This window comes from Panthera pardus, unplaced genomic scaffold, assembly GCF_024362965.1.
Source record: "Panthera pardus isolate Hobbes unplaced genomic scaffold, ASM2436296v1 HiC_scaffold_1, whole genome shotgun sequence".
Taxonomy (NCBI): Eukaryota; Metazoa; Chordata; class Mammalia; order Carnivora; family Felidae; genus Panthera; species Panthera pardus.
Genome location: NW_026526654.1, coordinates 85,191,009 through 85,206,204, shown reverse-complemented (window position 1 = coordinate 85,206,204; position 15,196 = coordinate 85,191,009). Strand labels below are relative to the sequence as shown.

At 39.0% G+C, this 15,196-nt stretch overlaps 1 protein-coding gene across 6 annotated transcripts in view; it reads right to left on the bottom strand.

The window, feature by feature from the left end:
- The window catches only part of LOC109266144 (phospholipid-transporting ATPase IB-like), a 225,712-nt gene that overhangs the window by 105,342 nt on the left and 105,174 nt on the right, over positions 1-15,196 (bottom strand). For all 6 annotated transcript variants that reach the window (XM_019447931.2, XM_053900764.1, XM_053900771.1 and 3 more), the window contains 2 exons: positions 11,434-11,498; positions 2,113-2,285 (listed from right to left, as the gene is read on the bottom strand). In XM_019447931.2, the coding sequence (XP_019303476.2) occupies positions 2,113-2,285; positions 11,434-11,498 (238 nt within the window). The remainder of the gene's footprint in view (positions 1-2,112; positions 2,286-11,433; positions 11,499-15,196) is intronic.

The following is a 15,196-nucleotide window of genomic DNA, read 5'->3' as shown; positions in this document are numbered from 1 at the left end:
TGGGACTAAGGGGAAAAACTAAGACACTGGACCACATAAACCTGGATAATTGAGAGTTGGTGTCGCGGTGGGCTGACAAGTGACCCCTGCAGGAGCTGGACAGGGAGGAGAGTGAGGTCAAGTTGGACATTCCCCTGCTCCTCCCTGCCACATCCGCTCCAGGTGGCTGTCTGTCTACTACCGCTCACTGCTCCTCTAGAGGCAGCCGGCTCCGAAGGACTCTTTCCGTCCAGGCACAGTGACTACTCCCCTCCTCCAATCCCTTTGGACCTAGGGGTAGAACAGCTCTTCCCACTGTTACCAGCATGTATACGATCCCTTTGTTTTCATCTCAGGCTGCCGGCAGCAAGCATCTTTCAGAGCCAAGCACGATGTCCCGTTTGCTGAGATTTATGGGAGAAAGCAGATGTGAAACTTCCCCTGGATGCAGTCCTATGAAGATGCGAGGTCTCTCAACCCCTAAGTTGCTGCCAAAAGGGGATCTAGCCTGGGGATAAAGCCTGCACCAGACGGATCAAAAGGGAGACAACATTGGAACCCTACAACAAACCACGAGTAAAGCCAGATTTAGGACCAACCACCACTAGGTCACTGCAAGCCAACTGCTGGAATGTCCATCCTTTGTGGCAAAATTAGCCCATGTTTTCTCTCCTCTTCAATGATGTCCTTTCATTGCTTCCTCCAGCATGAGTAGGAGGTTCAGGTGGAGAGACCGCGAACACTCCTTAAAATATTGTTAGAATGCAAAATGAAAATGGTTCCATAAAGTCTAAATAGTGAAAAGAAAAATAATTCTGGCGAACTGTTGATAAATTTGCTTGCTTCCCTTGAAGTTGGCTTTGCCAACAGAATTTTCAACTATGTGAGCTAATAAATTCCCTTTTAGCCCAAAGGCGAATTTGACTTAGCTTTCTGTCATTTCGGTTCTAACTAATGGAAGGCTATGTCACAAAGAATCCTGAAGGCTAAACTACAGTCGTGACAAGTGAGAGTGCAATAAAGAACAGAACCTGCCGAATTCTTGTAGCTGATGCTGAATGAACGTGAACAAAGAAGGACACCGGGGGGAGACATTTGAAGCATACAGGGAACCTGACGACTGAGAAACCGTCTAAATCAATACTTAGAAGTCCAAGGCATCAAAACGTCTTCATAATTGGCCCAGTTAATATTTTTATTCAGGAGAAAGGAACAATTACTCTGTACTTAGTTTATTTTCTTAGCTCCATCCATCTTTGTTGTACATGATTCCCCTTTTTAAATTGATGTTTAGACTTCCAGTAACACCGATAACTTCACTTCTCTCTAGGTGTCAGAATTTTTTCAGATATGCCCCTCACTATAAATAGAGGACCTCTGGGGCACCTGGGAGGCTTAACAGGTTAAACGTTCGACACCAGCTCAGGTCATGATCTTAAGGTTGGTGAGTTCAAGCCCCATGTCGGGCTCTGTGCCGACAGCTGGGAGCCTGGAGCCTGCTTCGGATTCTGTGTCTCCCTCCCTCTCTGCCTCTCTCCCACTCATACTCTGTCTTCTTGTCCGTCTCTCTCTCAAAAATAAATAGATCAACATAAAAAAATAGGGGCGCCTGGGTGGCTCAGTCAATTAAGCATTTGCCTTTGTTTGGTTCATGTCATGATCTCCCGGTTTGTGAGTTTGAGCCCCATGTCAGGCTCTGTGCTGACAGCTCAGAGCCTGGAGCCTGCTTTGGATTCTGTGTCTCCTTCTCTCTCTGTCCTTCCCCTGCTCATGCTCTCTCTCTCTAATAAGCATTAAATTTTTTTTAATAGAAATTATTTATTTATTTATTAAATTAATTAAATAGAGGACCTTTGTTCTTACTGGAGACACCTTTCATCTGGTCAATACATCAATAATTTATCATTGAAAAATTATAATCTGTTTTCTACTACATCTTAAGCTTGACGATTAGAATTAAACTCAGATATCTCTCTCCAATTTGAACATATATTTCATCAATAAGGAACTTTTCCTCTACAAAAACTCCTATTTCCATGTCTACAAAAACTCCTATTTCCATGTCTACATTTTCTTTACATGTTTATGTTAAATATAGCAGGGAAGGGAGAAGAACAGTGAATATATCCTTACCTACAACATAATACCGCTCTACATGAGAGGGCCAAATTGATAAAGCTCCTCTTAACTTCAGGATGGAAGGCATACTTCAGTGTTTCACCATCAATGATGAGGGCCAGGTCATTTTCTTCACCTAACAGGATTCCAAGATCTTGACAGTTCTGATTAACTGCTTGTTGTGTTGCCTAAAACAGAGTGGGGTGGGGGGGGGGGACCACTTATTTTTCTCATTTTATATATACATATATAAATATAAATAAAAGACTTTCTGAATCAATATGGTAGGCAGAGGCATACTTTTTACCTCATTCTTCCCTTCAAGTATCTCACTGAAATGAAAAAGTAAATAACATGAAAAGAAGAGTGACATCATAGATGACCAGCGAAATGCCAAGAGAAACCACAGTGAGATACTACTTTATACCTCTTAGCACAACTAGAATCAAAAAGCCAGACAGTAAATGTTGATCAGGATTTAGAGAAACCCAAAACTCTCAAACACTGCTGGCTGGAATGTAAAATGATATAGCCACTTTGGAAAATAGTCTGACAGGTCCTACAGATGGGTAAGCGTGAGTTCACCAGATGACCCAGCAACACCACTCGTAGGCTTCTACACCCAAGACAAGTGAAAACCTGCGTCCACACAAAACTTGTACGTGAATGTTTATAGCAGCACCATTCACAATTGCCTAGAAGTGAAAACAACCTGATGAATGGATAAACAAAATATTGTATGAATATCCATACAATGGAATATTGTTTAGCCATCAAAAAGTTATGAGGTATTAATGCATTCTACAACATGGACGAACCTTAAAAATACAGTAACTGAAAGAAGCCAGTCACAAAAGACTATGTTATTATGATTCAATTCACATGAAAGTCAAGAATAAGCAAACCCATAGAGTTTGAAGCACACAGGGACCCTGATCCATCAAAGTAGATTAGTGGTTGTTTAGGGCGGGGGAAGGAAGATGAGAGAAATGGTAGCTAAAGAGTAGGGAGATTCTTTTAGAGGTGATCCAAGTGTTCTAAAAGTTGACTGCGGTGACGGTTGCATGTATGTGTGAAAATATTAAAACAGACCGAATTGTACACATTAAACATAATTTTTGTGTGTGATGTGGCTCATATCTCAATAAAGCTGCTTTTCAAAAGGTATAGAAGAGTGAATTCATATCAGCTGGAAAATACAAATGGGTGCTAGCATACCAGAAAGTTCAGAGAATTTTTTTTTTAATTTTTTTTTTTAACGTTTATTTATTTTTGAGACAGAGAGAGACAGAGCATGAACAGGGGAGGGTCACAGAGAGAGGGAGACACAGAATCTGAAACAGGCTCCAGGCTCTGAGCTGTCAGCACAGAGCCCGACGCGGGGCCGGAACCCACGGACCGTGAGATCGTGACCTGAGCCGAAGTCGGACGCTTAACCGACCGAGCCACCCAGGCGCCCCGTTCAGGGAATTTTTGAGAAAAATGTCAAAGGTGGGAACACAATAATGGGAGTGAACTCTACACAACTGAGTCTCCGGTTTCTAAGGGGGAAGTATAGAAGTTTTAGAGACTCATTGTTCAATTTAAGATATGTGGGAGTCACCTCCCTTAGCTTATTTTCCTCAGATCATCCTTCCTTTCTTTCATAATTCACATAAACTGTTGAAAGCTCAAAATTTTAGAGAAATGACTCCCCATGCCAGTAGCAGAGTAGAAAATTCAGATAGTGGAGTATTTTAAGGAAAATACATAACAAAACTATAAGTCATGCAGATTAATGCTAAAGAAAATTCCTTCATCAAATACAAGTGAAATAAAAATAGTATCAGTTACCACTTTCTGTTGCAAGATTAGTGAATAAGCGTGCCAAAAGATTTCTTGACTGTTGCCAACTCTTTCATTTCTTCGACTATGTGGAATGAGTGCCATAAAATACTAAATCATATTTAAAAGCTTATTATTTAACTATTTTGCTTAACTACACTTTTCAGTTCTATTCAGTCATCTGTAGAAATCAGAGGTTTTTTTTAATGATCTGTACTTTTCTTAAACATGTTAATGAATGAAATTTTAACAAGATGTGGCACCTGGGGAAAAATTTTAAAACATAACAGGTATCAAGCTCCAAAAGCTTTAATGAAACAATCCTCCTTCCTATTTTCCTCAGAAGGCCTTCATTACTCATTACTCAAATGAAATTACTGTGTTTCCTGAAATAAAAGGTAATTTAATAATCCTTGAATTACCAAGGCCTTTATATAAACCTGCAGGTCTAAAAACAGATGAAATTCAGACACTTAAAATTTGATTTCGTACTGTGTAAGAGCTATAATATATACTATACGTGTATCATATTCAACATTTCCACTTCTGCTTTTTCCACACAGTGGACTACATATCCCATCAGTGATCTCAAATGACTGCAGTTATTTTGTTGACCCCAAAATAATCTGGCAAAATTGAAGTTTTCCTATACGCTAATAACTCTTCTCAAACTTCATTTCATCACTGAACACAAAACTTGGTGCTTTTCTGATTAATATATTGCTTTCAATTTTACAGTTACTTGGAACACGTAAATGCTTGCAGCTAAAGCTTAACAGTCTTAACATCTAATTTTTTTCTTCCACTCCTAAATTATTCGTTTTTCTTTACCAGTCCTCCTGCTGCCAATGTTGACAGGAGTGAAGATAATTCCTCCAACATGGTTCACTCTAGAACATGACTACCTGAGCCATTTGCCAACGTTAATTATGTAAAATTCTGCACAGCACAACCTGCAGCACATTATACGGGAAAATTGCATTATCTGCTTCATTATGTAAAGCAAGTGTATCAGTAATGATTATTTAGGAATAATGAGTTCTGGTTTTTTATAATATTAATTTTTTTTTGATGTCTTGAAATGAGTGGTGAGCTTGCTTGCTAAGTGGAAAATGACACTCCTTCCCAATTTTTGTTATAATTGGAGGCTCCGTTTTTCTTTTGCAGCATCTTCAATAAATGTGTGAATATGAAGCATTGAGATTGCTTTAAAATCTCTACTAACATGGTAAATTTTGTTTGTAATGTAATTTATTACAAATTGGTTTCCATACAACACCCAGCGCTCATCCCAACAGGTGCCCTCCTCAATGCCCATCACCCACTTTCCCACTTTCCCCTCTCCCCCACGCCCGCATCCACCCTCAGTTTGTTCTCTGTATTCAAGAATCTCTTGTGGTTGGCCTCCCTCCCTCTCTGTTTGTAACTTTTTTTTCCCCTTCCCCTCCCCATGGTCTTCTGTTAAGTTTCTCAAGATCCACATATCAGTGAAAACATATGGTATCTGTCTTTCTCTGACTGACTTATTTCACTTGGCATAATACCCTCCAGTTCCATCCACGTTGCTGCAAATTGGCCAGATTTCATTCATTCTTATGGCCAAGTAGTATTCCATTGTATGTGTAAACCACATCTTCTTTATCCATTCAGGAATAATGAGTTTTGAAAATGACATAACTCTAAAGTTTACAAGAACTTAAAACATAAGAGAAAATCTTAAAGAAACAAAGTACCAAGATCACCATGGAAATCACAATATGGAAGTGAAATAGAGTTTTCACTCACAAGACTAGCTTCTGGAAAATTCTAATTATGCAACCAAGACCCACAAAGTCACAAACTTTGTAAACACAAATTTGAACACGTCTCAGCTGCCTTTGCTGTGTATAATTTAGAGAAATAAAAAGTATAACTCAGCCTTCATCTAATATTTAACAGTAGAAGAGTTAAAACATAACATTTTATTCTATATTTATTATACTCTTAAGAGACTTATTAAAGACTAGGGGTGCCTGGGTGGCTCAGTCAGTTGAGCATCTGACTTCGGCTCAGGTCATCATCTTGCGGTCCGTGAGTTCGAGCCCCGCATCAGGCTCTGTGCTAACTGATCTGAGCCTGGAGCCTGCTTCAGATTCTGTGTCTCCCTCTCTCTCTGCCCCTCCCCTGCTCACGCTCTATCTCTCAAAAATAAATAAAACATTAAAAAAATTTTTTTTAAATTTAATAAAATAGTACAAAGGCTATACACAACCCTCAAAGTATATGCAAACTAAATTGAGAAATAAAGGAAAATATTAGAAAAGATACCACCATTATTATGTGCCATGAAGAGTTAACCATAATGAGAAAGCTGAAGTGATATATCAGATAACATAGCCTTAAAGAGAAAATATTACCAAAAATAGAGACATTTCATAATGATTAAAAAGTTAATTTTTCAGAAAGAAATAACAATTATATTTCCTAACAATAGAGCCTCAAAATATATGAAGCAAAAATGGGTAGAATAAAAGGGAGAAATATAAAATTCAAAATTACAGTAGGATTTTAATAATTCTTTCAGAAATTGATAGAATGGCTAGAAAGACAATGAGAACAGTTTATTACAACAGTGACTCAGTCACCGTGACTCAACTGATATTTGCACATAGCAATTTTACTGAAACCATATACTCAAACATAAAACAAGTCTGAATGGATTCAAAGTGATTAAGACCAATTAAAACATATGTCCTTTGTCCAGAATTAAATTGAATTAAAAACAAGTAACAATAAGACATCTAGAAACATGCCAAATATATGTAAATTTAACACACTTCTAAATAAGCCATGGGTCAAAGAAGAAATTAGTGAAAATTGGATATTTTGAAATAACCTTATTGAAAATTATAACACTAATATTTATGGAATACAGCTAAAGCAATGCATAGAAGAAAAATTATGGTTTTAGTGCTTAAGTTAGAAACTATGTTGAAAAATAATCGCCTGAATTTTCGCCTCGTGGTAGGCAGGATTTTAAGATTCCCACCCACCAATGGGCATGCTCTATACAATCCCTTCCCATTGACCTCAGCTGGTAGGCTCTTTCAAAAGAGGTATTAAAGGTCAGAGACAAAAGGACAGAGATATTCCAAGCTGCAGCACATGTTCTTTTGTTGGCCTGGAAGTAAACTGCCATGTTGCAGAGAGAGCCACAAGGCAGGGACCTACGAGTGACCTCTAGTTCCCGAGAGCAGTCCCTGGCTGACAGCTAGCAAGAAGACAGGACCTCATACAGACACAAGGAAGTAGATTCTGCCAACCAACTAAGGGAGCTTCAAAGTGGCTTTTTCCCCAGTTGAGACTCCAGATGGGGACACAGCCAGCTGACATCCTGATTTCAGCCCAGTAAGACACTGAGCCGAACCAAAACATGTCAAATTCCTAACCCGTGAAATCCGTAAGACAAAAAAATTTATGTTGCTTTAAGCTGCTAAGTTGGTGGTCATTTGCTATGCAGCAATTGGAAAGTAACACACTGTTCTAAAATATAGTGTATTAATAGAAAATTTGAGATACAGTTAAGGCCAACAGATCAGGAGACAATTGCCGTTGAAAAGACAATTTGTGATACTCACAGATCCCAAGATACAGAAGCAAATAACACAGTGGAGATGGTGGGGGGGGGGGGGGGACACATGGGACAGCAGGACAGCACTGAGTTCAGTCAGAAGGCAAAGGGAACAGAAGGAAAGTGTGGGCAAGAACCTTTATTGTGCTTTCCACAGAAAGGAACAGGTGAGACAGGGTAAGCAGATGTAGGATTTTGCGAGTTTGAGTAATCTCAGTAGGCTCTGGGGCTTAGGGCAAGTGGATAGTGGCCCAGAATGTGAGAGCCCGATAAAGTAGGTGGTAGGGGTATGGGCTCTGGATTGGTTGGTTTGCATAAGAAAGGCACATTCACTGGGCAAGCTGTTTACTAGCTCTGGGAGTTGCTTAACCCTGGAGGGGAGGGACCTTCCCAGTACCTCCCCAGCAAAGCCCCCAGTAATAGCAAAACATCAGAATAAAAATCATGAAAGCCAGGGTTAATATATATACACCTCAAAAAGACTGAAGAACAAATTAAAAACAAAGCAGTAGATGGAAATAAGTAATAAAGACAGGAGTAACAATGACATTGAAAACAGACAAAATATGGAGCAAATAACAAAGTCAAAAATCTGGTTCTTTGAAAAGATCAACAAAATGGGTAAACCCATTACTATACTGATCCAGAAAAAGAATATAAATTATCACTATCAAGAATTCAGAATTGGGGCGCCTGGGTGGCTCAGTTAAGCACCTGACTCTTGATTTTGGTTATGATCTCACAGTTCAAAAGATCGAGCCCCGCATCAGGCTTTACACCGACAGTGCAGAGCCTGCTTGGGATTCTCTCTCCCCCTTTTTCTTTCTCTCTTCTCTCTTTCTCTCTCTCTCTGCCCCTCACCTGCTCATGCTCTCTCTTCCTCTCTCTCCCTTTCTCTCTCTCTCAAATTAAAGTTTAAAAAAATTAAACTTTTGGTATTTTAGGAGCAAATAATTGGAAAATTAAGCTGCACATACAATTCCAGTTCCAATATAGCCACATACATAAAGTACCTAGTGACAAATTTAACAAAATATAGTTAAGATTTTTAGTTTAGTGGTACTTGTCTATTTTTGCTTTTATTGCCTGTGCTTTTGTTATCATATCCAAGAAATCAGTGCCAAGTTCAATGTCAAGCAGGTTCCCCCCTATGATTTCTCCTAGGATTTTACAGTTTTGGGTCTCTGTTTAAGTATTTAATCCATTTTGACTTGACTTTTGTGTATGCTGTAATGTAAGAGTCTGCTATGGTCTGAATGTTTGTGTCCCCCAAAATTCATATGTTCAAATCCTAATGCCCAGTGATATTAGGAGGTGGAGCCTTTGAGAAGTAATTATGTCATGAAGATTAATGCTCTTATGGAAGAGACTCCAGAAATCCCTAGACCCTTTTGCCACCTGTGGACACAGCTTAGAAGGCACCAGCTATGACCCAGGAAGACAACCAGCACCAGAACATGACCATGATGGTGCCTTGGTTGTGGATTTCCCAGTCTCCAAAACTGTGAGAAATAAATTTCTGTTGTTTATAGGCTAGCCAGTCTGTGGTATTTTGTGATAGCAGCCAGAATGGACTAAGACAGGATCTGATTTTTTTCTTTTGAATGTGGATATCCAGCTTTTCCAACACCATTTTTCGAAGGGACTGTCCTCTCCCCAGTGTGCATTCTTGGCATCCCTGTAATCCATATACATGGGTTATTTCTGGACCCTATTCTTTCCCATTGGTCTCTGTCTTTATGTCAGTACCGTACTGTTTTAATAATTGTAACTTTGTAATATATTTTGAAATCAGGAAGTATGAGGCTTCTGGCTTTGTTCTTCATTCTTAGGATTGCTTTGGCTATTTGGGGTGTTTTGTGATCCTTATGAATTACAGGCTGTTTTTGCTATGTCTATGGAAAAAAAAATTGGAACTTCTTGTGTGTGCAGCTGCAGCAAACATTAAGTATGGCCAGATTAGCATAAAACTTTACATTAAAGGCCTTTAGCTCAATTTCTATTACCAGATTCATCATGTCCAGCTTTCAACAAAAAATTACAAGACATGCTAAAAGGCAAGAAAAAGCACCATATCTGAAGAGCTAAAGCAAGCATCAGAACCAGATTCAAAGGTAACACAGATTTTGGAAGTATCAGTGAATTTAAAATAAACTATGATCGAGGCTCCTGGGTGGTTCAATCGGTTAAGTGTCTGACTCTTGATTTTGGCTCAGGTCATGATCTCACCGTTCGTGATAGCACAGGGCCTGCTTGGGATCCTCTCTCTCATGATCTCTTTGCCCCACCCTCACTCACAGTCTTTCTAATTACATAAATGAACATCTTTTAAAAATAAAATAAACTATGATTAACATGTTAGGGACTGTAATGGAAAAATAGACAATATATGGGGAAGATAAGCAGAGTGATGGAAACACTTAAAGAATAAAAATGAAATGCTAGAAATAAAAAACACTGTAACAGAAGATTGCCCTTATTGAGCCCAACAATAGACTGGACACAGTCTACAAATTGAATTATGTAATATATAATTAATTAATTAACTAATTAATATAATTAAGCTTGAATTATGTCAACAGAAATTTCCCAAACTGAAATACAAAGAGTAAAAAGAATTAGAAAAAAAATCCCAAATGAAATATTCAAGAACTGTGGGACAATTTAAAAGATCTAACAACATACAGTCAACTGGAATTCCAGAAGGAGAAGAGTAAGAGAACAAAACAAAGAGAATTTTAAGTACTAATGACTAAAAATGTTCCCAAACTAATGGCAAACACATAACCATAAACCCAGGAAGCTTAGAAAACACCAAGCATGATAAATACAAAAAAAAAAAAAAAAAAAAAAAAAAAATCTATACCTAGGCATATCACACTCAAACCACAAAATCAAAGGCAAAGAAGAAATGTTGAAAGAAGCCAGAAGGGAAGAATAAAGTAAGAAATAGCAGGCTTCTCATCAGAAACTACACAGTTGAGAAGGAAGTACTGAAAGAACAAGAAATACCAACCTAGAATTCTATATCCAGTGTAACTGTCCGTCAAATGTGAAAGAGAAATAAAGACTTTCTCACACAAAACCAGGAAATTCATCACCAGCTGATCTGCCCAGTAGAAATATTTTTAAAGTTTTTTCATGGAGAATAATAATGATATGTGTCAGAAACTCAGAACTACATTTTAAAAAAAGGATGAAATGGAATAGATGAAATCTATTTAAAATTCTTTAAAGTGAGTATGAAAATTATACAGTAAAAAAAATTAACAGAAAATAAATGGCAGAAAATAAAGGGCAAGGATGTTCAGTATTGGATTCCAGAATCCTTTCATTCTTGCAATGTAAATGCCAGGTATCTACTTAAACTTCTGGTAAAGACTGCTATATGCACGTATTTTTCTTTTTTTTTTTTTTTTTTTCATTTTTAAAATCAAGTATCTGAGTGCTGGGTTTGGTATGATGCTGGGAACAGGGTGATGAAGGACTAGCCTAAGAATGAGGCAAGAAGTGGGAACCAGAGGGGTGCCTGTGTGGCTCAGTCGGTTGAGCGTCCGACTTCGGCTCAGGTCATGGTCTCATGGTTTGTGAGTTTGAGCCCCGCGTTGGGCTCTGTGCTGACAGCTTGGAGCTTGGAGCCTCCTTCAGATTCTGTGTCTCATTCTCTCTCTGCCCCTCCCTTTGTGCTCTGTCTCTCCCCGTCTCTCAAAAATAAAAAAAATGTAAAGAAAAATCTTTAAAAAAAAAAAAAAAAAGAAAGAAAGAAGTCGGAACCAGAGGTAATGTTCCAGTGGACTTGAGTGGGAGTTCAAGACAACTTACATAGATTTTAAGGTGTTGGGGAACACTCAAGTAACAAATTGGGTATACTCGTATTAAATAGAATTTTTAAAATCACTTACCTCGAGTGAGTTTGAATTCAATCGAATACAAGGCATTTTAGTTGATAACAGTTTACAGGAATATGCTACAAAGTGAGAAAGAAAGAGGTCACATATTGCTTTCCACGAGTTCATGTTTTTAATGAAAAATCTATTTATATTCTCTATTCACCATACTGTCTTACAACTAGTTCAAAGTCTAGAGGCTTATCACAAACACTGAGCAAGGGATTGTGGAGGGAAAAAATTGAAACATCGCTTCATTTTTATCTTAATCAGCAATTTAAGTAGAAATGGTTGGGAAACGGCATATAACTAATGGCTAAATCTGTACCTTTAAATGCCTGTGGATTTTTATTTTTATTATCTCTCTGTGACATGAGATTCAGTTCATACCGTGTATCAATTCCACGTCCTGAGGAATCCAAGTTCTGTTGTATCAAGCCACTGCGTCAACATATTGTTCCTACTGTACTGATAAAATCCTAGGTGTGGCTAAAAGAAATAAACCCACCCAGTGCTCAAAGCATTCAACGTGATGATCAAAGTATACACCTCAGGGGCCACCTGGGTGTCTCAGTTGGTTAAACATCCGAATTCCGCTCAGGTCATGATCTCACAGTTCTCGTGGTTCGAGCCCTGCATCGGGCTGTGTGCTGGCAGCTTAAAGCCTGGAGTCTACTTTGGACTCTGTGTCTCCCTTCTCTCTGCCCCTCCACTGCTCCATGTTTTCTCTCTCTCTCTCTCTCTCTCTCTCTCTCTGTCTCTCTCTCTCTCTCTCTGTCTCAAAAATAAACATTGAAAACGTTTAAAGGTAAATTTATACAATATCACTTTTTAAAATTTTTTTAAGTTTATTTTTGAGAGAAAGAGAGCATAAGTGGGGGAGGGGCAGAGAGAGAGAGACAGAGAGAGAGAGAGAGAGAGAGAGAGAGAGAGAGAGAGAATCCCAAGCAGGTTCCATGCTGCCAGTGCAGGGCCTGACATGGGGCTCGGGCCCATGAACCGTGAGATCGTGACCTGAGTCAAAATCAAGAATCAGATGCCTAACTGACTGAACCACCCAGGCCCCCCAGGAGATAATCATTCTTAAATGATCTTCCTCATCAGTTATTGGTTCATCTGATGCTTCCTGTGTAAATCGTGGTTTTTTTCCCTAAAGAATGCAGTGATCTTTAATTTCTGTTTTGAAGCCTGTGGATATTCGCTTTGCATTGCTACAGCAGTTTTCAAAACCAGAGTTTCTAAACTCTTCTAAGAATTCTAAAGATTCCCTGATACATTTTTTAAATGTTCACTTATATTTCAGAGAAAAAAAGGGGAGCAGGAAAGGGGCAGAGAGAGAGGGCCGATGATCCGAAGCAGGCTCTGCACTGACAGCAGAGAGCCCAGTGTGGGGCTTGATCCCAGGAACCATGAGATCATGACCTGAGCTGAAGTCAGACACTTAAATGACTGATTTAAGGCGCCCCAAGATTTCCTGATAAATTTTATTGCAATGTTCATGTTTCCACTTTGACTTTGTCATAAGTTGCTGACAAAGTTAACTGCCTAATGCTGTCAGTTTCTGTACCAGCATGCGGGTTGGAGAATTAATATTTGTGTCAGACACAGACAAGCCAGCCTCCACCTGTGGGTTCCAGTGCTGCCCCCAAGAAGAAACTTCTTCTGTCCTGAAGCTGTTGCTGCTGCTGGCTCTATATAAACAAAGGCTAAAAAGTCTCCATATAGAGAGGTTCCTCAAGAAGTTAAAAACAGAACTACCCTACTACCCAACAATGACACTACTAGATATTTACACAAAGGATACAAAAATACCAATTCAAAGAGACACACGCACCCCAATGTTTACAGCAGCATTATCAACAATAGCCAAATGGAAAAAGCCCAAAAGTCCATCAAATGGATGGATGAACAGATAAAGAAGAGGTGATACATATATATACATACATATATATGTATATATATATATATATATATATATATATACACACACATACACATACACATATATATGTATACACACACACATATAATGAAATATTACTCAGCCATCCAAAAGAGTGAAATCTTGCCATTTACAATGACATGGATGGAGCTAGAGTGTATTACGCTAAACAAAACAAGTCAGAGACAACTACCATGTGATCTCACTCATAGTGGAATTTAAGAAACAAAACATGAAGTAGGGGAAGGAGGGAAAAAGAGAGAGAGGGAGGCAAACCATAAGAGGCTCTTAATGAGAGAGAACAAACTGAAGACTGCCGGAGGGGAGGTGGGAGGGGATGGGCTTACCGGGTGATGGGTATTAAGGAGGGCACTTGGAATGAGCACTGGGTGTTATATATTAAGTGATGAGCCACTAAATTCTACTCCTGAAACCGATACAACACTATATTTTAACTAACTAGAATTTAAATAAAAACTTGAAACAAAAAGTGTCTGAAATAAAAAAATAAACAAAATTAAAAGTCTCCATATATTATGAAAATTTAAATCAGTATGCAGGCACTGATGGCTTACTCGTACCCAGCATCATATTGGGTGCAAAGGAAGATTTACGACAGGTATGTATTATAAGCCTCTTAAAACCTAAGGAATCAAAGCTAACACAAAAGAGGGAAAAAAACAACATACTGGTAAGCCAAATATAATAGTATAAATGCTGTTGAGGTTGAGAAGTAGCAGATTGTGTTGAACTGTGTTATCAGAAAGCTTTCAGGGGAGCCTGGGTGGCTCAGTCGGTTAAGCATCCGACTTCGCCTCAGGTCGTGATCTCACAGTTCATGGGTTTGAGCCCCATGTCGGGCTCTGTGCTGACAGCTCAGAACCTGGAGCCTGCTTTGGATTCTGTGTCTGCCTGTCTCCCCGCCCCTTCCCCGCTCACACTCTGTCTCTCTCTCTCAAAAATAAATAAACATGAAAGAAAGAAAGAAAGAAAGGAAGGAAGGAAGGAAGGAAGGAAGGAAGGAAGAAAGAAAGAAAGAAAGAAAGAAAGAAAGAAAGAAAGAAAGAAAGAAAGAAATTAAGAAAGAAAGAAAGCTTTCAGAAGTTAATAGAACTAGTAGTCTTAGAAAACAGACAACAACGTGACAGGAGTCCTCAAACCCGATCCTGACATACTGATTCCTGAACGTATGTCAGTAAGTAAACCTCCCGCCAAGTCCTTGATCCAATTTTGCTCGTAACCAGTAACAAGACTGTTGAGTCTTTTAAGTGCACAGCGTGAGCCAACTTGAGCTCCGTGAGAGATGGCAGTAATGAGAACTGCCACAACATTCACAAAGGCAGCGGCCAACATTTTCAAAGCCCTCGTTGGACCCAGTATTTCAGAAAGAACCGTACATGTGCATCTCATTTAATGGTCACAATCACCAGAGGTATCATGGTTCTCTCCATTTTAGTAATGAGGAAATTGAGGATTAGAAAAGCCCACAAAAGCACAAGCTTGTAAATGTAAAGGCAGAAGATTCAGGCTCAAAACGTGGTCCTTGTAACTCCGAAGTCTGTGGTTTTAAACCACTATGCTCTAGATTATCTTTGAAAGATACAAAGATGTCAGCTCTCAGACACAGCTCAGTCTTCGTTTTGAATCCAATCCCCAGCCATTCAAACTCACGAAAGTAAGGTGAGAGCTCTCTAACCAAAGGCTATTGCATTTCTTGGAAAAGAAAATGGCCATGAAAGCCTCTAAGAAAACAAATGATATCAGCATGCTCTTCGGTTTCTATCAAGGCTCATTGACTCCATTTTTAGCTGGTCTCTGCAGGCGTAGCCTCTAAGG